The sequence below is a fragment of the Diabrotica undecimpunctata genome, chromosome 2 (assembly GCF_040954645.1).
Source record: "Diabrotica undecimpunctata isolate CICGRU chromosome 2, icDiaUnde3, whole genome shotgun sequence".
In the NCBI taxonomy this organism is placed as follows: Eukaryota; Metazoa; Arthropoda; class Insecta; order Coleoptera; family Chrysomelidae; genus Diabrotica; species Diabrotica undecimpunctata.
In genome coordinates, this window is record NC_092804.1 from 167,562,280 (window position 1) to 167,588,462 (window position 26,183).

The 26,183-nt window shown below is 34.2% G+C and overlaps 1 protein-coding gene across 4 annotated transcripts in view; it reads right to left on the minus strand.

Moving 5' to 3' along the window:
- LOC140435172 (uncharacterized) overlaps positions 1–26,183 on the minus strand; it is a 405,909-nt gene that overhangs the window by 42,376 nt on the left and 337,350 nt on the right. For all 4 annotated transcript variants that reach the window (XM_072523926.1, XM_072523928.1, XM_072523925.1 and 1 more), the window contains one exon: positions 2,012–2,261. In XM_072523926.1, coding sequence (XP_072380027.1) covers positions 2,012–2,261 — 250 coding nt within the window. The remainder of the gene's footprint in view (positions 1–2,011; positions 2,262–26,183) is intronic.

Sequence of the window (26,183 nt, forward strand, 5' to 3'; positions counted from 1 at the left end):
TTTTCAACATGAAATTGAATGGCGATCCTTCATTTAAATGAAGCAGCGGTTAGTTGGAAAAGTTCAAAAATCACCACGGTATACGGGAACTGAAAATCGAAAGTGAAAAATAGAGCGCCGCAAATATTGAAGTCGTTGAAGATTATAAGAAAAAGCTTCAAGATATGATCGATGAGACACGCGACAACGTGCTTTCCGTTAACTACTACGCACAACATAATGCATGTATGTCCCAGGAAATATTCGCTGACTGGTTCAAAAAGGTATGTACTGCAAACCAAAATTTGTTTATCTATTTTTCTAACATCTTGTTTTTTAAGTTTTTATACCGGACGTTCCACAATACTTGCAAGCAAAAAATTTGCCACCAAAGGCGATTCTCATTTTGCACAATGCACCTGCCCATCCTGAAGCCGGTATGCTGCGAAGTGACGATGAAAATATCACCTGCTCTTTTCTGCCTGCGAATACAACATCATTGATACAGCCAATGGATCAATCGGCCATTAAAACATTCAAAGAAGATACAGAAAAAAATTTATTCAAAACCTAGTTATGAAAGAGGAATATTCTTTGCCAGAATACTGGAAAGCATACAATTTAAAACACGCAGTCGACAATGCTGTGTCAAATAAAACATACAAATAAAATTTGAGAGTTATACTATGAACTTTATATACATACTTTACTTTATACCATACCCTTGGTCCGGTGCCCTGACGGATAATCGAGATTCCACTGTATATGTTTTTTAATGTAATTTAACGATCTTAAATTTTTGCAGGAAATTCTAATTCCTTTAGTAACCCAAGTTTTCTTACTTTTCGATTGAAAAATTCTTTTTTGAGATGATAAATTGAAAATCTTCATGAGAGTGTGATGAAATTGATGAAACAAATCATGAGAGCCAAAAATATTATTCCAATCTTCCTGATTACATAAGACGATAAATGACATACATATTCCTATTGAGACATATTTCTATTGAGAGTAAGATCTATTAAAACCTGCAACCCTTAGACACACTAAGCTTTCTGAATTAGTCACACTAACCTTTTCGCTAAATAATAGATGTCAACGAGTGAGAAAGTTGTTTTTTTTTCGATAGCTGATAATTATTTTCGGAATTAGATAAAGTTGTATCATATGTCGCTGGTATTTCAGAGAGTAGCTGTGAGTCTCCTGAAGGAAGAAAAGTTACTTTTGGTGTGGTTCTCTTAGGGGTGAGATAAGCTTCCTCTCGCGATACAAGTCGGTATTTTTTGAAGTGCAATCATCTTAGTGTATATTTATTAGAAATAATAGATCGTCATATAATATCATATCTTTCCTTAAGCTAAATACAGATTTATTCTGAAACCATACAATAAATCTACCGAAATTTGTTATACAAGTGTAGAAACAGTGAATTTTCAAGAGGCAAACTACCAACAACTTGGTAATGGTACTAGTTCGAAAGCGATAATTATTAGTCCGATCCACACGGAGTGGGAGTTTTGGTGGATAAAAACATCAAAGTTATTTACTTTTACAGCATAGAATACATAAAATTTTGCCAAGAGGAGGAATGCATCATAGCGAATATTTGGTCCCAGCAATCTGAGAGAGACTGTAATATCCAGATGATCAACAGCAAGATAGTCAAACTGAAATAATAAAACTGAATTAAAGGTTAAGGCAGAAATAACAGAATCCATCGAAATAACAACTGGAATCAGATAGGCAGACCATTAAGTCCAATCAACCTCATATTTTTTTTTTTTTAAATGGCTTTGGCAGAGCCAATTAGCCAGACTTGTTTTTGCGTATTTTTTTCTTAAAAATGGCTTTGGCAAAGCCAATTAGCCACACTTGTTTTTGTGTATTTTTAAAGTCGACTGAATTTTAATTATTATTGATTGCAGATTCATAGTCAAAATTTTCTTTTTATCAGAATGTTAAGTAGTACATATTATATATACCTAATAATATTTTTATGGATACATAAATTTTATTCTACATAAGTACTTACATTGTATCTGTTTTTCTCCTTTAATAATTTCAATTCATCACTAGCATTGTTGTTCAACGATACTCTCTTTTTCCATTCAGATTCTCCCCTTTCCTGCAGTTTAGCTCGTAGATCAGCTATCGCTTGAGGCATCTCGTTTTGAGTTTGAGATCTCCGGATGTTGACGGTTTTCTTCGGCGACAGTTGCGAATAATCATTACCTACTGAATTTTGGCTTCTGCTCTTGGACAGAACGCCCTCCAGAGTTTGTCTGAAAATAAAAAAATAATAATAATATTGGTTCCACTTGTAAAATTATTTGTATAAATAACAACTTAATTATTTTAAAGTCAAATAACCACGTAAATTCTACAAATTACTCGATCATAAGAGATTAAAGTATATACCGTTCTGGAGACGTCTCGGAGAACGTTAGTTCTGACTTCATCAAAGGACTTGCATCAACTAAATTAAAAGATCAGAAAGAATCGATAGCCTATATATTTGAAACCGGCGTCTAATCATGGTTTATCCAAAAATAACTACCCATCATGATACAGACATCGATTGTTCAATACACGAAATGTCAAAATAGATAGGTTAAAAGACTGGAAGAGATTTCTTCGAATAGTAGTAGCGCTTACTTGGCAATTTTAAAAACATATTGTAAAAAACATTATACGAAAGTTTGGTGCCTTCCACAACTTTATAAAGCATTTATGTTACAAATACGTAATATTAAATTTAGTAAAGTCCAAAAAAAACTGATACGACTCTTGTAGGATTTGATCATTTTGAGCAGTGTATTTTGATTGGTTTGACATTGTTATATTGATTTGGACAGACAAATAATAAAATAAGCAAACAAACAACAAACAATTGATTACATATGTTAATTCATAAATTGTAATAATTATTAAGGTTTAAATTTTGATATTATTTTGAATTCCTGCATTTTATAAAGAGTATATAAATGATAGTTTTAACATGATAGTTATTATTGTTAAGGAATAAAAGAAACGACTTAAATGAACAATATATTAAAGCAAGAACTGTAACAAAACTAATAGATAACTGGGCACTATCAGAGGCAGCAAAACATGTTAACATAAGCAGAACCACAGTTTTTCTATTAATAAAAAATGGAGAAAACAAGAACCTCTCGAAAGAAAGCGAGGGTCTGGAAGGTCAAAACTATACTAAACTGAGTTATGTAAAAATAAAATTAATATTTTGTAATATCTCCATCAGCATTGATAACAGCTTGTAGTCTTCGGTCCATCTACGTGAAAGGAACTATGAAATTGTCTTCTTCAGAGAGCTCTTCCCAAACCTACTCTAGATGAAATCCATCCCCATATATTGGCGCTAAAATGACCAGCTACTCATATCTATTAACATATAGAGGATTAAATCTATTATTATCTGGTCTATACACCCCAATTTTGCCCTTTTTAGAAGATTGAAAAATTTTCTCATCTGTAAATATTACCCTCTCTCAAAAATCTTGATTTTATAGCTGATGGTTTAAAGCAAATATAAGTCTTGATTACTTCTGTTGTGGTGTAAGAGCTTGTTTTTTTGCTTAAGTTCGGTACCTAGGACGCGATGCTTCAATTCTGCGCCAAGATGTTGTCTTTCTTTCCGGAAACTGTGACATAATTCTTGCAGTTTTCGCATCTTCAAAAGGATTCTCTTCTAATCTCTAAAAAAGCGTACAATCTTCATGGACTGTAGATATTTTTGGTTTTCCAGAACCTTGCTTTCTTTCGAGACTTCGCTACAGCAGATAGTGACCAACCATCTTCTAATTTCGTTACAATTCTTGCTTTTAGTTCTTTGCTAGCATGTTGAGCCTTTTTTGAGGTTGAACAAAATAAGTAATCTGACAAATTTTAAGATTTGGCAGTGACAGTGACAGTATGTAAATAATAAGTATGTACTATAAGCTGAACCAACTGTAAGTAATTTTTTTACGCAGATAGGAGAATATCTTCAAGATACCATCCTGGCACTGTCAGTTGGGGGTTTCTGTACCCACTAAAGTCTCCAATCTTTCTCGCTACGTAGCATAAGTTCAACCAAAACTTCTACTGTCATATCTCACCTAAGCCCTTGTCACACTCCCATTTAGATAGTATGGCACGTACGGGCACTTATTTACTTATTTGAGATATTCCCTTGGCTTTTCAATTTAAGAAAAGAGTTTTGATAGTATAGAATTCAGAACTATCTCAGAAACATGGGTCAACAGTCATAAGGTGCTCGGAAAAATCGCGGGGAGGAATATTGGTATATTTTACGGTTTAGTTTAGTAAAAGAAATGGACAGAATAAATATGAATATGCTCGAAATTAGTGAGTTCAGATGGCCGGGTAATGGTGCTATTCTGAGAGTGACAATTATTAGACCCATCCACACGGAGTGGGAATTTTGCTGGATAAAAGCACCAATGGATCAACCGTTGGCTTTATTCCTGTCTTAAAAAGATTCAAAATAGTCTGGAGCTTAAGTGTGCATGAAACGGCCTAAGTGTATGTAATATGCATCCCTTGACTGGCATGTCCAGTAAGAGTCTGTTATGCTTCTTGGCTAATCACTGCTTGTTTTGCGAGGTACTTCAATTCTATTGGCACATGTGTTTGACCGAGTAATGGTTTCCCAGTGAGAGTTATGTAGCTGATCCTCTTTACCCAAGTTCATTAACTCTTTCTTTGCCGTAGAAGATATAGAAACTGTCAAAGATATATTGATATAACCTCTGATCACAATCAATTGGTTCCAGAATTCAATTTAACTTAAAATTCAACTTATATATAAAAAAAAGATTAATATTATCATTCCAAAATTGAGAAACAAAGAGACTAAATTGTACATAGAAATAGAAAAAAGAATGCACGAAGACTTACTAACAACTACAACTCATAAGAGGAAAAATCAGAGGTCAGCGAAAGAACTTAGAAGCATGTTTATGACGAAATGTTTAAGTTAATGTATAACAAAAGGAAAGTTACAAGGATGAGAGATTAAGACCAAAAATACCAGAAGGACGGCTGGCGAAAGAAAATAAATGAAAAGGTAAAATATGCATTTAAAAATATGCAAAATGTTCTCGAGATGTGACTTTATTTTACGGACGAGTATTGAAAATATTCCATATGAATAGTCACAAATAACGCAGTCTTTAGCAGTCAAGCTATTATCTATGCAAAGATTAACGAAAAACGTTACGACGGAAAAAAACTAATGTTATAGCTCAGCAATATAAGAGATTGTGACTTCTAACAGTTCCTGGTCTAACTACCCTCGAGCACCAAGCGCCAAACTGTGCTTAGCTCAGAGAGGAGACTTGAGGCCCTTGCAAGCAATTTCAGATTCGCGGATAAGTCACAAGAAGATAGCTGGAATAAAGCGCCTCATGCTAGCCTGCATTGATGTTTGACTGTTTTTTACACGAATTAATGCACCTCACTCCAATGAATTGTAACACCCGAACATCATTTCAAAGGGTGTACAAGTCTCTCAAGCTGGGTTCAATTAAATTGCTTGCTTGCTTGATCCACCAACTAACTTTTTAAAGCAGCATTAAACAGAATTATATAAATGTGAACTGGCAAAAGAAGACAACACAAGACAAGAAATAGAAGAAATCAACCGGTTGACCAAAAAACACAATATTAATAGCTAGTATATACCAATAAGCAAAAATAACTATATCTATCGTCAAAATTGTTTGCGATATCAGTAAAAGTCATTTTGAACACGTTTATGGAAAAGAAGGAAAATTTTTATTAACGGAAAACATCTGATTAGTCTAAAATAAACCGGTCAAATAGTGTATATAAAATATTGTTGAAACGTCAAATAAAAGTCTATTGTATAATGGTGATTCGTTTCTTTCCAACGCGATATTTGATAGAATAGTTATTTTTGTGCCCACTTCGTCGTTCCCATAAATTTATGTAATAATCATTAAAGTAATTCATAAAATATCTAATTTAGATGACAATCTTCCGTACTAAAAACTATTTTTATAGCGACGGTGTCGGAAGGGCCATAATTGATGACATTTAAGAGGCTCGTTTCTATTTTATGTCGGTAGGTTATAAATACGTCATTGTATAGTGTTGACTGACGTCATTACTGCAGTCGGCGTCAGAAGTTATCGAAAAACGTATAAAAATAGGTTAAATGAAATTAAGAAGAAAATAGCACGGCATTTTGATTGTTTTACTCACGTAATGAAGACATTTAAGACGAAAATAAAAAGGTTACGCTGAAATTGGAATTATTTTATATAGGGTATAGTATGACTAAATTAAAAACATTTACCAAAAAAAAATATAATGAAAAAATGTATTGTAAGCATAAATCGAAATTTTTACATACATGGTATTATTACCATAGCTATTTTCTAAAATTATAAATATTAGATGGGTAAATTCATATGTACACTACCCCTTTACTGTTATTATTGATTATTTTGAGATTAGGTAGTACGAGGGCTGTCCGATAAGTACTTAGCCTACAAAAAGAAATTGGAAAATGGCAATTTATTTCTTAACATAGCCTTCTTTTAGCTAGATACATTTGACCCAGTAATGCTCCAACTTCTTTAACCTGTCTAAAAAATATGTTTTTTCGAGGTCTGTAAAGTAAGCGTCCGTGGCGGAGATTAGCTCTCCATTCGACTCAAATTTCTACCCAGCGAGTGACTTTTATAAGTTTGGAAACAAACATAAGTCACATGGGGTCAAATCTGGAGAATACGGTGGATGTAGCAGAAGTTTGTTGCGTCGAATCGGCCAAGAATTCGTCATAGTACAGCCCTGTAACCATTTTTTCCTTCTCCAGATAGTCGATGTAGATCTTCTTAATGTACCATGTCCTTTCAGGACGTTGGTTACCATAATAGCCATCTTAATTTTATTTATTGCCACCCTTAATAGCATGCTTGTATCAATACTATACTAATCTCACAAGTTCTTCAACCATGAAGTCTTTCTTCGTCCTGGACTGCGTTTACCCGCTATTTTTCCTTGCATAATATTTTGTAGCAACCTATATTTGGGACCTCTCATTACATGTCCGAAGTACCCCAGCTTTCTCTTCTTAATGATTTTTTGGCTTTGAGCTGCCTTTAAATTCCTTTCACAGATTTCCTTTACTATTGTTATAATTTTATTTCAGCCCTTGAGTTTCCCTTAACTTTCTTGTCTTGTAGTTGGGTTATACAATATTTTTGCGAGACTTCTTTTTGATCACCTTTTTTAATTTTGATTGGGTTACAGCTACTATGGGATTTTGATCAGATCCAATGCCGGCATCTGGATAAGTTTTAGGCGATTTGATGCAGTTTCTAAACCGATTTTTTATTAGAATGAAGTCGATTTGGTTCGTATTAATTATATTCTCTGATTCTGCATTTGACTTCCAGCTGCAGAGTCTTCTCAGTGATAATTTGAATTAAGTATTCGATATAATGAAATCCGTCTCCACGTTCAGTTCTGTTTCCCAAGTCATAATCCCCCACAGCGTCCTTTGTCGACATTGGCGTGAAAATCTCCGAGGACTATGGTATTTTCCGCGGCTTTAAAAAGATCTACAGCATCAGTAAGATCTTTGTAAAATGCTTCTAATTATCTTCATCACTGGATGATATTTGGGCATAGACCAGAACTAAATTTTACTAGGATTACTCTATCAGATACTGATACTACTGATACTATAATTTACTACTGATCGAGCTAAATTTTTTGCGTAGATCACACCTTGCGAATCCTAGAAAACAGTGATCATACCTATACAACCGATAGGAGCTCGTTTACCGGGTGAAGTCAACTGATTCGACTGTTTCTTGATCTTTGGTGTATACCAATTTTGTCGAAGGTCAGGAAACGACGCAGAAACTCCTTCGTATTGCGCTTAAACAGCATCAAAAACTGGTCTAAAGTAGTCTCACGGTCCGGAGTGAGCTGAGACCGACGGGCGTCCACGTTGAAACTTTTTAAACCAATTTTTGACGGAGCCATCGAAGAAGAGTCACCGTACACAGTATCAAAGCGATTCTTGATTTCCTGAAACGTTTAAAACTGCTTCTTTTTGACTGCACAAGTACGTTTTTTCGAAACGATATAAGTCGGCTACAAAGTTCATCCAATAACGTCTTCGTCGAAGCATTTTCCGTGACGTGAGATCGTTTGTAATGTGAAAGTTTAAATTCAGCGTTTTTAGGCATATTTCAAATGCCTAATATTTGTTGCCAAAGCTCAAAAATCAAATTTCATGTAACAGGTTTTGAAGATTAGGCTCTAAAAATTAAAATTTTACAGCGATCGGTCAACGGAAGTTATAAATGTTATTGATCTCATGATAATCGTAAAAAATGGCAAAAATTGAACATCTTTTTTAACAGCTTTATAGAAACTGACGACAAAAATTACATACGAAAGCTGCACTCTTCACCTATAAAACCCATTTTGATTTTTTTCGATAGGGTACTCTGATCAAAAGATATCGAATTTTTACCGTCGAGTTGATACAACTTTTATTTAAAAAACTGATTTTACGCGGGTAACTGAAATTTAAAATTACCGGTCGCTACAAGCGTTAATTCTGAGAGCACGGTTCATTCTACACAAAAAGGGCTAATAAACACTTTTGTTCAAAATTGTCTCAGCTACATTTCTTGTACACACTTTTTTCTACACGTACAGATTCTTGGTAAATCGATGTTTTCCGTCCCATACCCCTACGAGGGGGAGTTTTACGGGAAAGCCCGGAGGTAGGAGTGGCAAATTGTTTTGCATCTTTTTTGGAGTCCGAAAATTGACATTCTCCGCAAAATTCAGTTTGTTTCTCATGTTTTTAGAGATCAAATCTCTGACGACTGGACTAGTATAGCTCAATTCAACTGTCTATTGAAAAAACCCCCTGAGACATCAAATGGGTAGCAATGTGGAAATTAATCAGTTATCGAACATTGTAAACGTTCAAGACTTTTCACCTTTACCATCCTGCAGTTCATCGACACGTACTTCAAATAGGGGACGTAAAACCAGTTCTGCGGCTTTAATTACAAGTACGTCTTACAAAAATGATCTAGAAGCTAGCATTAAGGAAAAACAAAGAAAAGAATCAATTAAAAATAAAGAACAGTTGCCAAAATTTATGGGACCAGTCAACAGAAATAAGATCACGTATTGAAAAAGCGCGAAACGCGTTCAACAATATGAAAAAGTGGTTCACAAGCAAAATCTCAATGGAACTAAAATTAAGACTGGTCAAGTGTTATGTCTTCCCGGTCTTGTTCTATGGAGCAGAGGCATGGACCACAACGGAAGCCACCCTGGATATTCTTCGGATATCCTGGACAGACCACATCACTAACGTGGAAGTAATGCAGAGAATAGGCAAAAGTAAAGAAATAATCTTCACCGTAAAGAAACGGAAGCTTGAGTACTTCGGACATGTCATGAGGCATACTAAGTACCGGCTGCTACAGTTAATAGTCCAAGGAAGAATCGACAGTAGGAGGGGACCGGGAAGAAGACGACACTCATGGATGCATAACCTGCGACAATGGTTCGGACTAACATCGACCGAACTGTTCAGAGGTGCCGTAAACAAAGTCAAAATATCCTTGTTAATAGCCAACGTCCGAAACGGATAGGGCAAAGGAAGAAGAAGAAGGAAAACTAAAAAGAAAACGATGGTCAAAAATAAATGATGAAGAAAGTAAAAGAAGAAAGTGAATCTTCAGATTCCTCAAACGTTCCTTATGATGATGATTCAGATATGGATACCGATCAAGAAAGTGACGCAGAGTGTATTTTCTGCGCTGAACATTATTCAAATGACCAACATGGAGAAAAGTGAGTACAGTGTTTAAGTTGCTTCATACGGTCACATAAGGAGTGTGCTGGTAGTGACAAAAAAAAACACTTACGTGTGTGATTTTTGCATTTAAAAACAGGTTCCTAATTTTGGATAGGGTATCCAATTTTAGGAACCTTTTTTTTATTTGAAAAAAGTGTCATTTTTTATTTTTGCCTAATACTTACATTGTTTAATGATGAAATAAATATTTTAGTATGCCTAAGTTGTTTTTATTGATGTTATAGCACATTTTAACTACAATTAAAAATCCCAACCCAAAAAAATCCAAGTAAAACAAAAGTATCCAATATTAGGCGCCTTTCCACTATTATTCTTTGGTTGTACTTCCTTTCATACAGCTCAGTCTATATTTTTATTTTAGTTTTAAAACTTATGTATGATGAAATATCTTATGATGGTTGTTATTTTCCGTGAAAAAGATCAATGCATTATTACGATATTGCTATTATTTTATATATGTCATTAGTTTCTTTTCCGTTAATGTTTTTAAAGGCATGTACTTCTATTCTTTCCAGATTTGGTCGTACCTACACACATCATATTTTTGTTGCAATGAATTTTTATCTCCAATTGTTCTTCTTGTGGCTTTCCTTGTTCCATGTTTCTCTGATTACTATGAAAGTAGTAAATGTCTACATAACAGTATTATAACAGTAACTTTTGTGTGTAAATCCAACTTTTAAACCTGGTCTTGCAAAAATCGTACAACATTGATTTAAAATATATAATTCTTGATCAAACTGAGCGATAAAAGAACAACTTTCTTTACATTTTTAATTAAAGAACAGTTTTTTATTGAAAGCATAGCCGATTGATAAGCTTTTATTCGTATTCTGCAATACCACTGCATGTAATAAAAGCAGATAAACCAACTTTACGATTTTTTTTCCGTTAAAATCACTTTCATTTAAACGCTTTCGCTGGAGAATAATGCCATTAAACATAACCAAGGCGGTGCAGATCGCTTGGAAATAACCGGCAATGTTTTATTGGAATATTCTATCATTATCAAAGAAATAAAATTGATTGAAAAGAGCGAAAGCAACCTGTACCACTAATGATGATTAAAGGAAACTCGTTTTCTACTTGTACGGTTATAATCGCCGCTTAAAAAAATGTTAATCGTGTCAACTTGATTGCGCAAGACGTGATCAATAATTTTTGTAAGACACGGCTCTGATTGAACTAACAAGTGCTAGTTTTGATAACTGTATATTTTAAGTAGCGAGATTTGAATAACGTTCTAGTTTTTATGTGAGAAAAAGGCATTAAACAGTTTGAAAAATTATGACATTAATGTAATTTTTTTTATAAATGAAACCATGTCATTAAAAATTTTGTAGTAATTTTAAAGTATTTTGGGTTTCTAAGGAATTCACAGTTTATATTAGGTGTATAAGTGATCCAAGAATACAACATGTGGCATTTTTGATTAAGTAGGTATGTAAGCGGAGGGAATATCATCTACTTAGAAGGTATCATATCTGCCCTATGATTATCTTTAATTAAAGCAATAGTTAGAAGTCATGTTCCGAAACCATCATTATCATCATCAACCTGTATGAGTCCACTGGACATAGGACTCCCTCAGCTCTTCATCTGTCTCTGCCTTGTGCGGCTTGCATCCAATTATTGCTAACACGCATCAGGTCCTCAGTCCATCTTGTTGGTGGGCGTCCTCTGTTACTTATTGCTTCTTGTCTTGGTCTCCACTCGACAATACGTTTTGTCCATCGGTTGTCTGATATCTGGCGACGTGTCCTGCCCAATTCCATTTTCTCGATGCGTTTTTTTCAATGGCGTCTGTTTTTTTTTATTCTACGACATATTTCTTCGTTTGGGATTCGGTCCTTCAGAGAGACACCCAACATCTGATGGTCCATAGCCTTTTGAGTCACGCGAATCTTATTCACTACCTTTTTTGTGAGTGTTAACGTTTCGTTTTAATAGTAGGTACTATATCATTTGAAATGCTCCACTATTTGAAGTGTCTTCTTCACCTCTAAAATGAAATACGTGCCCTGATTTAAGAGTAATATGACTTCTCGTCTTATTCGCTGAAGCCGATGATGTCCCATTTTATTCTTTTCAGCTTTTCCTCCAGTTCCATCATCTTCTGGTTTGATATAAGAGTTCTAACATTGTATGAAGTAATATACATTTGTCGTTCTTTGTAGTATCGTGATTTTTCCGGGGATTCTTAGCACCCTCTGCTCCAAACCTGTTCCAACCGCTACCTTGGTTGTGGGTGTTGGAGCCGCCGGAGACTGAGGGCCGTTCAGTCGTTTCGTCTTTCATGGAAAATAAGTTTTGGGGTTAAATGCCCCGCTTGGCTAGTGCGTGTTGACGAGTTGATTTAGAAGTGAAGGGAGCAAAGGGTGGAGATGGGAATGCTTTGGGTTTGGACATGGTTTCCCCGGGGGTGGAAGGTTGGAAAATACATTGAGCTGGCGTATGCAGATTTGCTATTCCTGAAGTAGATCTACCCGATGCCGGGATCGCAGAGAAGTATCCACCCGCTACCCTAAGCATAGGGGAATAATAATTCCCAGCAAGAAGCTGAAAGAAGATTCGACGTTACTGCAAGGAGCATCTCCAAACGGAGGAAAAAAAGTGGAACATTAGGCGGTCCAGTACGCCAAACATATATTTTACATTGAGCACTAGTGGGCCACATATAAAATATTCATTGGTCTCATTGGGGCAACGCGGCCCAGTGAGGTAAGTTAGTGCTCTGACACGTCGTTGGTCCAGTGTCGCGTAACATAACCTATATTCCAAAATGTTAAAAATCAGTTTGTGTAGTTGCTTTATGTTGTTAATATAATAGTTCAATAGATATATTTTTTAATGTTATGTATTTTTTAGATGTATATATGAAATAGCCCAGAATTTTGAGAAATTCGCCGATGAAGGTGATTATGACCAAACCCAAGCACTGTACAATCAAACATCGATCCTAAAACGGAATTAGGTAAAGAACCTAGTCTATCAGTCTATCAGAGTAAATATTCTAGTTAGGAAGAAATTGTAATTCAGTCTTATTATTTCAAAGCAAATTCTTCTTCCTGCCCACCGAACTAATTGAAATGTAAAAATTTATAATCAGTAAAAAAATAACAAGCATTGTACGTTACACGTTACACAAAAATAAAATAATTTAAATTTCAAAATAGTCAAAAGTACATGCACCGTATTCCTGGTGTGGCGCTAGTAATACGTCACTCGATATGGGGAACAGTGTATGAAAATGATATAATCTCACTTTCTCTTTGTACAAAAAAATTTGAGTGAAATTTAGTTTATGTGCAGGTGTATGAACACACGTTGATTAAAATATTAAACAATAAATTTGCATCACTATACTATATACAATTACAAAACAAACACGTTTAACCGGTGAGATCATACACCAACGATTGACGACTTTAGTGAACAATATATTGTAAACATATTCATTCTATGTTAAGATAAAACGGATAAAAAATTTATCAAACAATCAACTAGTATCATTTTTAAATACAAACTACTAAAAAAGAATTTTGTAACACCACTTTTGTGGAAAAAGTGTAAGATGGTGAATGCTTTATTTAACATTTTGGCTCGCACCGTTTCGAAGACGGTATACCTGTCATATCTCATTTTATCCAGACTTAAATATCACATACCTTCAGTATACAGACAACATAATATTCTCCTATCTTGTGACATGTCTAAAAAGGTTTTTTTAGGTTATTTTTGATAATCATAATATAATTTAAAGATGATCATCTTTATATCAGTTAGCCTAAGACTCCAGAACAGATCAGAGGTAATGTAAGTCGAAAAAACCTCACCAGCTACAGGGGGTCATGTAAGATGCCCCCATTTTCAGTTTTTAATAATCAATAAGTTAAGTCTATTGCATTTGCCTTGATAAATACCATGAGGATTATATTTCAATACGGATGTCCTTCCAAATTTTTTTATGTGGCCATACAATGTTTTTTAACAACTTTTTATTTAACTGATGATGGAATGATTTAATTCCGAAAAGATCTTCTTAAAATAAAAATTTAAGATTGTAATAAGCACTTTTTTATACCTTAATACACACGAACACCACGTGCTTTGTATTCAACAGGTATACTAGCCACTCCTGGATATCTCCACTTCATGGTTTGTTCCAGTTTCACTTTTAATATTAGGTTTATATTAGCCACATTAGACACATTAATGAAGTAATTCTCCTTATTATACTGTCAATTATATAAAAGATTTTCCATTATTATTTAATTAAAAACAGTTATGGATTATTTTTCATTTCATTTGACCAGTTGATATTTCCCCAAAGAGCAGGTAATTAAAACTGGGTACTTACAATAAAATTTTTAATCCGAAACCCGCGTAAATATAGCGAACCGACATTAGTTAGCTGATCTTTTTTTGAGACGTCTTCTACTTGTGATATTCGTATCTTTTCTGAATAGAACATTAAAAACAAAATTAAGTTTACACAGTAGCAGTAAGATCACTACTTATAGTAGTATGACTAGTGATAATAGAGGATCAACTACCTATGTGTGGCATATCAAAAGTAACAACGAAGTGGTGAAGACGTATGGGGGTTCTGGCATAGTAGCAGATATCGAACAATGATTGAATAACCTGGACACGGTATAATCAAACTTAAGTGAATCTAAGATCTAAGATCGCAGTATACATAGTCAAAACACACTGGGTCGATTGATACAAATAACTCAGAAAACTGGAATAAAAAAATAAATGTGGTATATCACGTTACCGTTGTAAAAATTAGACACTAAGGTACACTAGTGGACAGGACCTTAGTCTATGAGAATTGAACACAAATTAGATTGGAACAAAATTGCTTAATAATTTTATTTATCAGATTTTAATTATAGAAAAACACTTTGTGACTGTTTTCATTATTAAAAAAATTAACCAAACAATTTTTATTGACGATGGTAATGCAAAACGTACGAAACTGTTACAGTTAATTATGTGATTGAATATCTAAAATAGAACTATTTTTAAAATAGCTAATAAATCAAGAAATCCCAGCCAGGAAGTACAACGCCTCACTACATAAAACAAATATACCGTGGCAGGGGTCAATTACGTTAAAGAACAATTCTAGTGATCCCGTTTTCAGTTGTTTAACTAACAGTGCAGGTACATCGGTTTATACATTATCAAAGGAAATGTTTAATGGTGCAATGCGAATTAACGAGAGAGTGCTTTTGCATGTATGAGCACGACACGAAGTTAAGGACTTAACGTAAGAACTTTTTGCCATCAATCATGCTTAAATTTTTGTGATGGATCCCCAAAATGACGCACTATAATAACCTATTGTGTGGTATTATTGTGATTCATATCGACAATTTATCTTTTGTATAAGACTTGTAGGAGTTCTTAGTAGATTTGTACATTATAGAGTGTGACATATATCAATCATAAAATTAACTTTACACTTTTTAATTCGAATTTAATGGCTGTCTAAGAGTTATTATTACTTATATCTGAGGATGTCATGTCTGAAGGAAACGAAGTAAGAACTGTATTAGACTATACGGGAGGGCAGAAAACAAACGTATTGCAACCACAATCGGCATTTTAACAAACACAGTAGAAGAAGAAATCCAATGTATCACAAAAATTTTATTTAAAAATCGGGTTACATCACAGAACGTTTTCGGAATAACTAGTCCATCATCAGTGCTATCTGGATGTACAGCTGGTTCCTAAAAAAACTGATACGACTCTTAAAGCGTATTGTGTAGAAAATTGAGCAGTGTATTTTAAAGGATAAATACTTATCATTTACATACTGTCACTGTCACTGGAAAATCTTAAAATTTATCAGATAACTTATTCTGTCAACCTCAAAAAATCGATCCACATGCTAGTAAAGAACTAAAAGCAAGAATTATAACGAAATTAGAACAACAGTTTTTAATATTAATAAAAGATGGAAAGAATAAGAAATTCTCGAAAGAAAGCAAGATTCTGGAAGACCAAAAATATCTACCGCTCATGAAGATGGTACGTTTTTGGAGAGATTAGAAGAGAATCCTTTTGAAGATGCGAAAACTGCAAGAATTATGTGACAGTTTCGGGGAAGAAAGAGAACATTTTGGCGCAGAATTAAATCATTGCTTCTTAGGTACCGAACTGCAGTATAAAACAAGCTCCCACATCACAACAGAAGCTCAAGACTTATATTTGCTTAAAGTATCAGCTACAAAATCAAGATTTTTGGGTCGGGGTAATATTTACAGATGAGAAAATTTTTCAATCTTCTAAAAATTGGGGTGTATAGACCAAATAATAATACATTTAATCCTCTATATGTTGATAGATATCGAGCGGCTGGTCATTTTAGCGCCAGTGTATGGGGATGGATTTCATCTAGAGGAATGGGAATGGTATGGCGTATTGATGGCAGATTTGTTGGCAGACTTGACCAGTGGCTCCAGGATAACAACATCGAAACTTTACCATGGCCCAGCTAGAGTCCAGATTTAAACCCAATCGAGAATGTGTTGGGGGTTATCATAAAACGGTTGTATCGGCGTAATTTTATACCACAAGACTTGTGAAACGGTATACAACAGGTGTGGGAAGAGCTCTCTAAAGAAGACAATTTCATAGTTCCTTTCACGCAGATGGATCGAAGACTACAAGCTGTTTTCAATGCTGATGGAGATATTACAAAATATTAATTTTATTTTTACATACCTAAATTTAGTATAGTTTTGGTTTTCCAGACCCTCACTTTCTATCGAGAGTTTCTTGTCCCTCCATTTTTTATTAATAGAAAAACTGTGGTTCTGCTTATATTAAAATGTTTTGCTACCTATGATAGTGTGCCAGGTTATCTTTTAATTTGATTACAATTCTTGCTTTAATATATTGTTGAGTTAAGTCGTTTGTTTTATTCCTTAATAATAATAAAAATAACAAAAATATTTCATGTAAAAACTATCATTTATATACTCTTTATAAATTGCAGGAATTCAAAATAATATCAAAATTTAGACCTTAATAATTATTACAATTTATGAATTAACATATGTAATCAATTGTTTGTTAGTTTATTTTATTATTTGTCTGTCATAATAATTATAATATAATGTCAGACCAATCAAATACCCTGCTCAAAATGATCAAATCTTACTAAGAGTCGTATCAGTTTTTTAGAAACCAGCTGTACATGTTTGAATATATTTTGAATGTCTTTATGGCACTCAAAAGTGTGTGAAAATTGCTTTAAAACTCACCATTTTAACCCTAATTTTCAAAAAAAATTTCACAGACCGTCCAAAAAAGTTCATGCCCCCGCTCGCATGCCGATAATCTGGTCAAATGCCTTTAGGCAATGTTGTCTGTAGGCGAAATATCATTTAGTTGTGATGCCGATCAAATGACTTTAGGTCAGATGTCCAATAGGTGAAATATGCATTCTAATGATTTTAGGTCGAATGATCATTAAAAAAAAACCTCCTAGAAGCAAAGACTCTGGATTATATGTCTGTAGGAGAACTGCCCAGTGCCCATACCTCGAAAGTCGTTTACTGTAACGTATTGTACAAAATAAACTACTTGGCAGAACACTCTGTATTGCCATATTATTTAATCTATTAAAATATTATTCTACGAAAGAGTAGAGAAGATTCATTCAAATTCGCAACATCTCTGTTACGCCACGTAGTTATCTAACGATCCTTGCTATTAAAAACGCCAAATTATCTTTTTTCTGTTGCCTTGAACGCACCCTTTGCGATACTCATTATAATTAATGGTGTAAAAATGAACACATGTAATTAATATTCCATTACCATTACCATTCGTCACGTTTGCATCTATCGAAAGTCTTCATTACGAAGTATAGTAAAGAAAGTCGACTATTTTCGGCTTTATGATTTCCGGTGTAAACAGATATTAATAGGGTTTTAATGATTACTTTTATAGTGTTTTAGTACTCGTATAAATAAAGTCAACGCCACATCTCAACGACGATTTTATAGGTACATGTTGAATTCTGTGACCTTCGCACTTTTAATAAACGTAATTACCTACATAATTATTACAAATAAGTAGCCTAAATTTAGTGGAAATACAAAATTATGACGTCATCTTCGTTTTTTTGCACTTTATATCATATATATTAAATAAATATTATTTGTAGAGATCCGGGGGTCAATCGATACTAATTAAAATTCATTAGTAGGGGTGTAGAGTTGTGTTATAGAGGTAGCACCTTTTATCAGAACGACCACATCGAGCGTCATAAACGGGAGATGGTTCTTGATAACTGGTCCTCATAAGACAACTAACTCTTACTTATCGCTCCACGTGCGACAACTGCGTTGGTCTGCAGGCTAAACTAAGTGCGGGTAGCCAGATATGGCGAAAGTTCCACCGAGCGATTGCCGGTATAAGCAATGCCCCGTTTACTGGCCAACCGCTTCAGGTGGACGAGCTAGTAAACGGTAGGGCACCCCTTTGTCTTGGAGTTGGAAAACTGGCTTTAAAGGCGGAAGAACCATGAAAGCGGTCAACGGCATAGAGATGAGGAAGAAAGGTTGGGACAAGAATTAGGTGTCGATATTATATTGACAAAAGAAGTGGCAAAATCTGTTGACAACTTCATCTCAAACTCAGCAAGAGTGATGGTCATACAACTAAAAGCAAGACCAATCGACATCAATATAATTCAAGTGTATGCGCCTATAACAGAAGGAACAGAAGAAGAGGTAGAAGAACTACACCATAGCATTAATCAGGTCGTGAAAAGGTTGAAAAAGCAAGACCTAACAATTGTCATGAGTGACTTCAACGCCAGAGTTGGGGCCAGCAAAACATCATCTGCAGTTGGACCATTTGGACTAGGAAACCGGAAAGATCGGGGAGATACATTGGAGATTTTTGCGGAAGCATATCAATTAGTAATAATGAACACCTGGTTTAAGCTACACCCAAGGAAATTTTACATCTGGAAATCTCCACAGCATTCAGTGGGAAGGATTGTAAGAAATCAGATTGATTACATGCTAGTAAATAAGAGGTATAGGAACGGCTGTACATTTGTCAAAACATACCCAGGGCAGACATAAATTCTGATTATGTACCAGTTGTAGGTAATTTCAAAGTCAGAATGAAGAAGGTACAAGTAAGTCGATGAAGAAGTATAATGTTAGAAAACTGAAAGATCCCAATGTTCGACTGAAGGTGAGTGAAAACCTCAATACAAAGGTGCTAAAATGCAGAAATGCAGGAACTATAGAGGAAAGTGTTACCATAATACAAGAAACAGTGAGAGAAATAAAAGAATAACACCTCAAGAAAGATACAGAGAAACGGAAATCGAGCATGACCGATGAAATACTTGAATTTATTGATCAGAGAAAAAAACAAAGGTAATCTCCAAGAATATAAAAGAATACATACCATCGTCAGAAGAAAGATAAGAGAAGCAAAAGAGAAACAAAAAACAAAACTGTCAAGAAATAGAGAAGTCCATCGAAAGGTGAAGGAAATAGCTGGAAAGTTACGAAAATGCAACAACGGAAAAATAACAAATGATAAAGGCAAACTTGCCATAACCAAAGAAGATAAAAAGAAAGTATGGGAAGAATACTTGGAGAAACTTTTTAACGATCTTAAAACAATACAAGAACACACCATTGAAGAAAATTCAGGTCCCGATATCCTACCAGAAGAAATAACGGCAGCTCTCAGACAAATGAAAAATGGAAAGGCTCCGGGACTTGATGAAATTCCTGCAGAACTGCTGAAGATATTAAATGCAGAACAAATAAAAATAATAACTGAAACATTCAGGACAATCAGGTCAAAATCTTAAGGGGAGTGAGACAGGGGTGCATAATTTCACCACTAATATTCAATCTGTACTTCGATATTCAACAAAGTCATCACAACCAGAATGATCGCCAACGTTCGGGACGGACAATCATCCTAAGAAGAGGAAGTAGTAAGGAGATGTTCCTCATAATTCATAATTTTTTACCAGCTACATTGTCTCTATAATTATTTCCATACTATCATTCATTCAGCACCTTCCCAACAGGTAATCTCCACTTTTACGTGATAAAAACATGAGACCTTCTTCTAGATCTAGTTCTATGACAATTATAGATATCTGTATATCATACAATAGTGCGCCTTACCTTGAGCCTATTACAGACTCTTGTTACAGGCAAACTTTGTGGTCATAAGGAATAGACTGCCATAGATACTTGCTGAGTTACAGAAAGCTTTTGTGGAGGATTTACTTACATAGTACTACATACATACCACAGTACATAACTTACTTATTTTTTTTATGATTTTCTACAGTCTTAAATTAAATCGTTGTTAAATATATTTTCTATAATTATTATTTTTCTCAACAGTCCGTTACGATTTTTAAAGAAAATACACAGCTTAAATACATATTTATGCACTACAATTTGACCTGTTGATTGAATACCATTAAAATGACCTTGAAATTTATTCCACAATTAATGTCAGTGTGTTTTTAATAAAATCGTTTTGTGAATCTTTTATTTTCATAAATAAATAATGAATTATTAACTGTAAAGCGTTGGTCGTTAACAAGAGATCAATCAGACAGCTGATATATTTAATAATTCATAAGGCAATAATTTGGTATTATTTTTATAAAACGTGTATAATCCTTTCTGTGTTAAGTAGGTCATGATACAACTTTAATTTAATTTGTCTATAATTTCTATCATCAAACCTATAAAAATAAGTTAATACCTACATAAAAGAAGTGTTAAAATCGTTATGGCCACAAATTTGCAACTGAGTAGAGACTTTTTTATTCTTTTGCGCGATCGGGTTCTCTAATTGCATTTCTTCATAAGTTGTTATCTTTGGTCATACCAACATCAATCCCCTTCACAGACATATTTGGCAAATCATTTAAAAATAGTCAAATTTCTGTTTGTTTAGACCTTTAACAAGTTAACTGCCAAGCTATCTTAGACCTACAAACAGGCTAACTGAACTTTGACAATTATTACTGTTAAATATTTAACGTGATTGTAATTTTTTTCAAAAGTAATTTTTTTTTTACTAAAGACAGAAGTGTACTTACATTAAAATCTGGTCAGTAAGACCAATTATCAATTTGTTTCTAACTTAAATTACTAATGAAATCTTAAAATTAGGTGTCTACTCACTAGTATCTTTCCTATTATTTCTAATAACTAGCATTAAATTTAGCATGCATACTCGCACAACACTTTACTCTGCTTTTCACTCACTTATTATACCAGTTCAAAAGGCTTTGTTCTTTTGAGCCTTCTTTCTAGGTTCGTATTGTCGAGGAGCTGGATAGCCTCGACGTTTACATGATGATGGAGTCGTTGTTCATGGCTCCCTGCAAATTTCTTGATTATCTGATTGACGTCTTCCATCTTGAGGTCCCGGTGAAGGTCGTTGTTCCTAACGTACCAAGGCGCATCTACGATGTTCCTCAGTACTTTATTCTGGAATATCTGGATTACTTTGATGTTACTAGGCTTGGCACAGCCCCAGAGTTGGCAGCCATAGGTCCATACTGGTCTCAGTATTTGTTTATAGATTAGGAGTTTATTATTTATGGATAGAGAGGAATATCTTCCCATTAACCAATACATTTTCTTGTAGCGGATGCCTAGTTCTTCTCTTTTCTTCTTCACGTGAGCTTTCCAGCGAAGTTTCGCATCAAGAGTGATCCCCAAGTACTTTGCTGATGTTGCAATAGGCACTTGGACATCATTCATTTTAATAGGAATATTATTAATTCTCTTATTGGTAAAATTTATATGGACTGATTTATTCTCATTCAGTTTAATTTTCCATTTTTTGGTCCATTCATGGATTTTGTTTATTGAATTTTGTAGTTTTTCTGTAGCTTCTTCGACGGTGTCACTTACCGCTAAGACAGCAGTGTCATCTGCGAAGGTAGCTATGGTGTCGTCTTCTAGTTCAGGTATATCACACGTGTATATTAGATATAGGACTGGACCCAATACACTCCCTTGTGGAACACCTGCTTCAATATCCTTGAGATCAGTGTATGCATCTTCTTGTTTAACTCTAAAATGTCTGTTCGCTAGATATGATTGTAATATATTTGAATATTGTTTAGGCATGAATGATTTAAGTTTATGTATCAAACCCTTATGCCAGACTTTATCAAACGCCTGTAACGAAAAAAATGTCAATATTGGACTGCCGGTCCGATGGGCCCGACGCGGCGTAGAAAAAGTTTGAAAGTCCCTTCACGCCACCTCGGCGTCTGTCCAACTTCGTAGGTAGTAGGGAGAGAGTTTTGGCACGCCACGCACGCAGATATTTAGTGTAGCTAAAGTTGGAGTGCTTGTCGATACATGTTGAATCGTTCAAATAGTTCAGTATTTACTGTTACACAATGAGTTCACGAAATCCACGAGGTTTATCAGATTATGAACTTGAACAAATACTAAATAATATGTCCGACGAAGAAGATAAACATGAATTTAGCCATGATTCAATTATAGATCGTAATTATGAACCTAATTCCGATGAAATCTCTGATAATTCTGGAGACGAACTGGAAACTTTCTAAGAACGTAAGTTGATGTACTAAGTATTATATATTTTTGTACCTGAAAATGTTTTTAAATATCAATGAGAGTAGATGATGATTGGACAGAACCAAAAGGCAATCAAGTACAATTCCAACTTTTTCAATTGAAGCTGGTGTTAACAGCGATGTAGCTGGCATGTTAGCAATGGGTAAACCAGAAGAGTTCTTTTCTGCTATCGTTACTGACTCAATATTTGAAATGATAGCAAATCAGACAAACTTATACGCTACCAAACTCTCATTAACACCGGGGTGTCGGTTCATCTTATAGGCTACACAACGAAATAAAAAAGCTTTTTGGTTTGATAGCTTGGATTGGACTTGTAAAATTATCAACATTGTTAGACTACTGGATCAAGATCCCATGTTCAAAATGGGGTTTGCATCAAGTGTCATGCCTAGAAATAGGTTTGAAATTCTATTGCAAATGGTTTACTTTTCAAACAATGAAGAATGTATAGAAGGAGACATATTACACAAAATAAATAATTTAGTACACTTAATTTTGAAAAACTATCAATCTCTTTACGTACCTGGAGAAATTGTATGTGTGGACGAATCAAAGGTTCCTTTTAGAGACAGGCTACTGATGAAACAGTACAAGTAAAGGCAGAACGGTTCTATTGTAAACCAAATTTCGTCTACTGCGCCGTGGTCAGGAGTGTTTGCACATCTGCAACTTGTTAAACTGCAACTGCATTCACTTTGTTTTCAAACTCATAGGAGATCTTGTGACTAAACCTTACTAACCATAACCAGAAACAAATTGCTGTCACATTGTATATCAGCATTTTGTATTAACGAGCGCTCATTTCCTTGAAAACCCCAGCTGTCTTGGGATTTGTTATAAATAGAGGGTCTACTTTTTAAGAATAATTTCAAATAATGGATAATAGTTTCCAATTTGATGGTTTTAATCTTATAATCCTGCGACCTGCATACCAAAAGAGGATAGAATAGCCAACTGATTACCTTCTCTTATTTTTTAAATATTTGTACAGTGTTTGAACGTGCTTTCGAAGAATTTTTATAAGAAATATTTTATTTTTGCACTTTTACCGTTAAATAGTCAGTTTATTAATTAGTTCTGAGGTTACAGGGCATATTATCCAGAAAAATATAATAAACAGTATTGTAAAGAATTACTACTTGACAGTGATTTATTACCCTCTTTCATTCAATACCAAATAAAATGCAAAATAGTTCTTAATAATTTCTTATATTACTGTTCCCTGGCCCCATACAAATATTATTGGTTGTATTCAAGTAGGTACAGGAAGTATTTAAAACGTAAACTCATAATAAATGCTTCGCAGCGAAAAGTACCGTAAGACTTATTTTGTTTAGTTTTTGTTGTTGCCGTGTTGATAGGGAAAATGGAATAATTGAGTACCTGCCCATATCTCGTGTGATACAGTAGCAGGTGTGGTCATTTAAAAATAGTTATTTATACAAGTGGTGAAAGTAAATGTTTATTACAGTTATTTAACTTTATGCTGAATTTAACGCCACTAAATCAATCAACAATAAATTATTTTAGAGTAGCATTCAATGTAGACAATGTAAGAATAGTAAAAAACATACATAAAGCGAACCTTTTTTTACAAATAGAAGAAAAGATGGCAGTAGGAGGCGTCAGGGTAGTGCAATTCAATGAAACTTTATGCATGTTTTATCTATTTTTTTTTTTTTCGTTCTTTTCTCCTTCTTTTTTCTTTTCTTCTGCTGTGCAAGTCACCTGCAACACAGTCCTTCGCAGGTAAAGTGGTCAAACTTAAATCACTCAAAATAATATATTCTCCTGTTGAAATGTAGCTTTAGATATTATTTTTCAAAAAGTCCATCCTCTTCACACAGAAATAACAATACAAATCCATGTACTATATACCTAACAGGTATGAAAATCATGGTTCAAATCCTATTGAGACAATTCGCCAATAGGGCGAAGAAATAATAAGAGACGCAAAAAACGCTGCTGCAATCGTTTAGAAGATACCGAAAATTGAACAGGCACTCTGCCTTTTCAGAAGAATGAAGAACAATATTAAAATGATCATCATTCTCTTCAAGCTCATGTATGACCTCACATATGTCAAGTAGCCGTGTTTCCTTTGCCTTTTTTATTATCTATATCTTATATTATTATCTTATGCTCTTTTATTATCTATGTTTTCCCGGTATATATTTTTTTTAATTATATTCATAAATTGTCTTTTTTTTTATTATTTTAAATATTTCTTCATTTTATTTAAAAAATAGAATAAAGTATAGAATTTCCCTTTACACTTTAGCTTGTAGATAGAGGAAATATCCCTCTACACTTTAGCTTGTAGCCCTAAACTTCAACTCACTGGTATACACCTGACGGCCCTTTCGAACTTTTCTGCTGGGCTAATGAAATCGAGATGATTTTTGGTACGTTTTTATACTAATTATACGTGTATTCTACTGTTCTTTTGTAAAAAAACTAATGATAGTAACCAGGGTAAATAATAATCCACAGCCCAAGAGCCGAATTTCAAAGCAGTAGACAGATTTGTTGTTGAAGAAGTTGAAGAATGTTACACAGAATTATATACAGAAAGGAGTAAGAAAGACGGCACCAAGTTGAGAAAAATCCAGAATGTGGGTTCAGAGGATATCCCAGAAATAACAATCGAAGAAGTCTCAAAGTCATTAAATCAAATGAAAAACAATAAAGCAGCTGGTGATGACCAAATCGTTATTGAGGCAGTTAAAGCAGGAGGAAAGACAGTATTGAAAGCATTGACACAATTATATAACTTATACCTTTCAAAAGAGGTTACACCATCTCAGTGGAATAAAGCTGTTATAGTAGTCATGCACAAAAAGGGGTATATAACAGAGCTAAAGAACTATAGACCTATTAGCTTGTTATCTCACGTTTATAAGTTGTTTATGAAGATAATAACTAATAGGTTGACATCAAAACTAGACTTCTATCAACCTTGCGAGCAACCAGGATTTAGAGCTGGATACGGAACAAATGATCATTTGCAAACCATTAGGTCGTTGATTGAAAAAACCATTGAATATAATAGACCCCTGATACTTGTCTTTGTCGACCTTGAAAAAGCATTTGATACGGTCAATCAAAGTGAAATGCTTCAAGCTCTAACACAATGTAGAATAGATCACCGATACATATCCCATCAAATACATCTATCAGCATGCTACAGGCTGCATGTCTCCTAAATTATTTACAACATGTCTCCTAAATTATTTACAACTTTGCTAGAATACGCTTGTAAAACAATAGATTGGAACGAAAAGGGCATCAATGTAGATGGAAAATTTTTAAATAACCTTAAATTTGCAGATGATATCGTTCTTATTACAGACAGCTTTGATCAGGCACAGATAATACTCCAAGAACTCCATACTGCCACAAAAAGAGTTGGTCTTAAAATACATTTTTCAAAAAGACAATTTATGACAAATTTAGTCCACAACAAAAACATCTCATTAGAAGACAAAGATATTGAGCCAGTTGACTCCTATAAATACTTGGGCCATGAGATCAGAATAAGTCGAGACAACCAAACAATCGAGCTGAAAAGAAGAATAAACCTCGCTTGGACTGCATTTGGAAAGATGAAGGATATATTTAGGTCTAAGATTCCA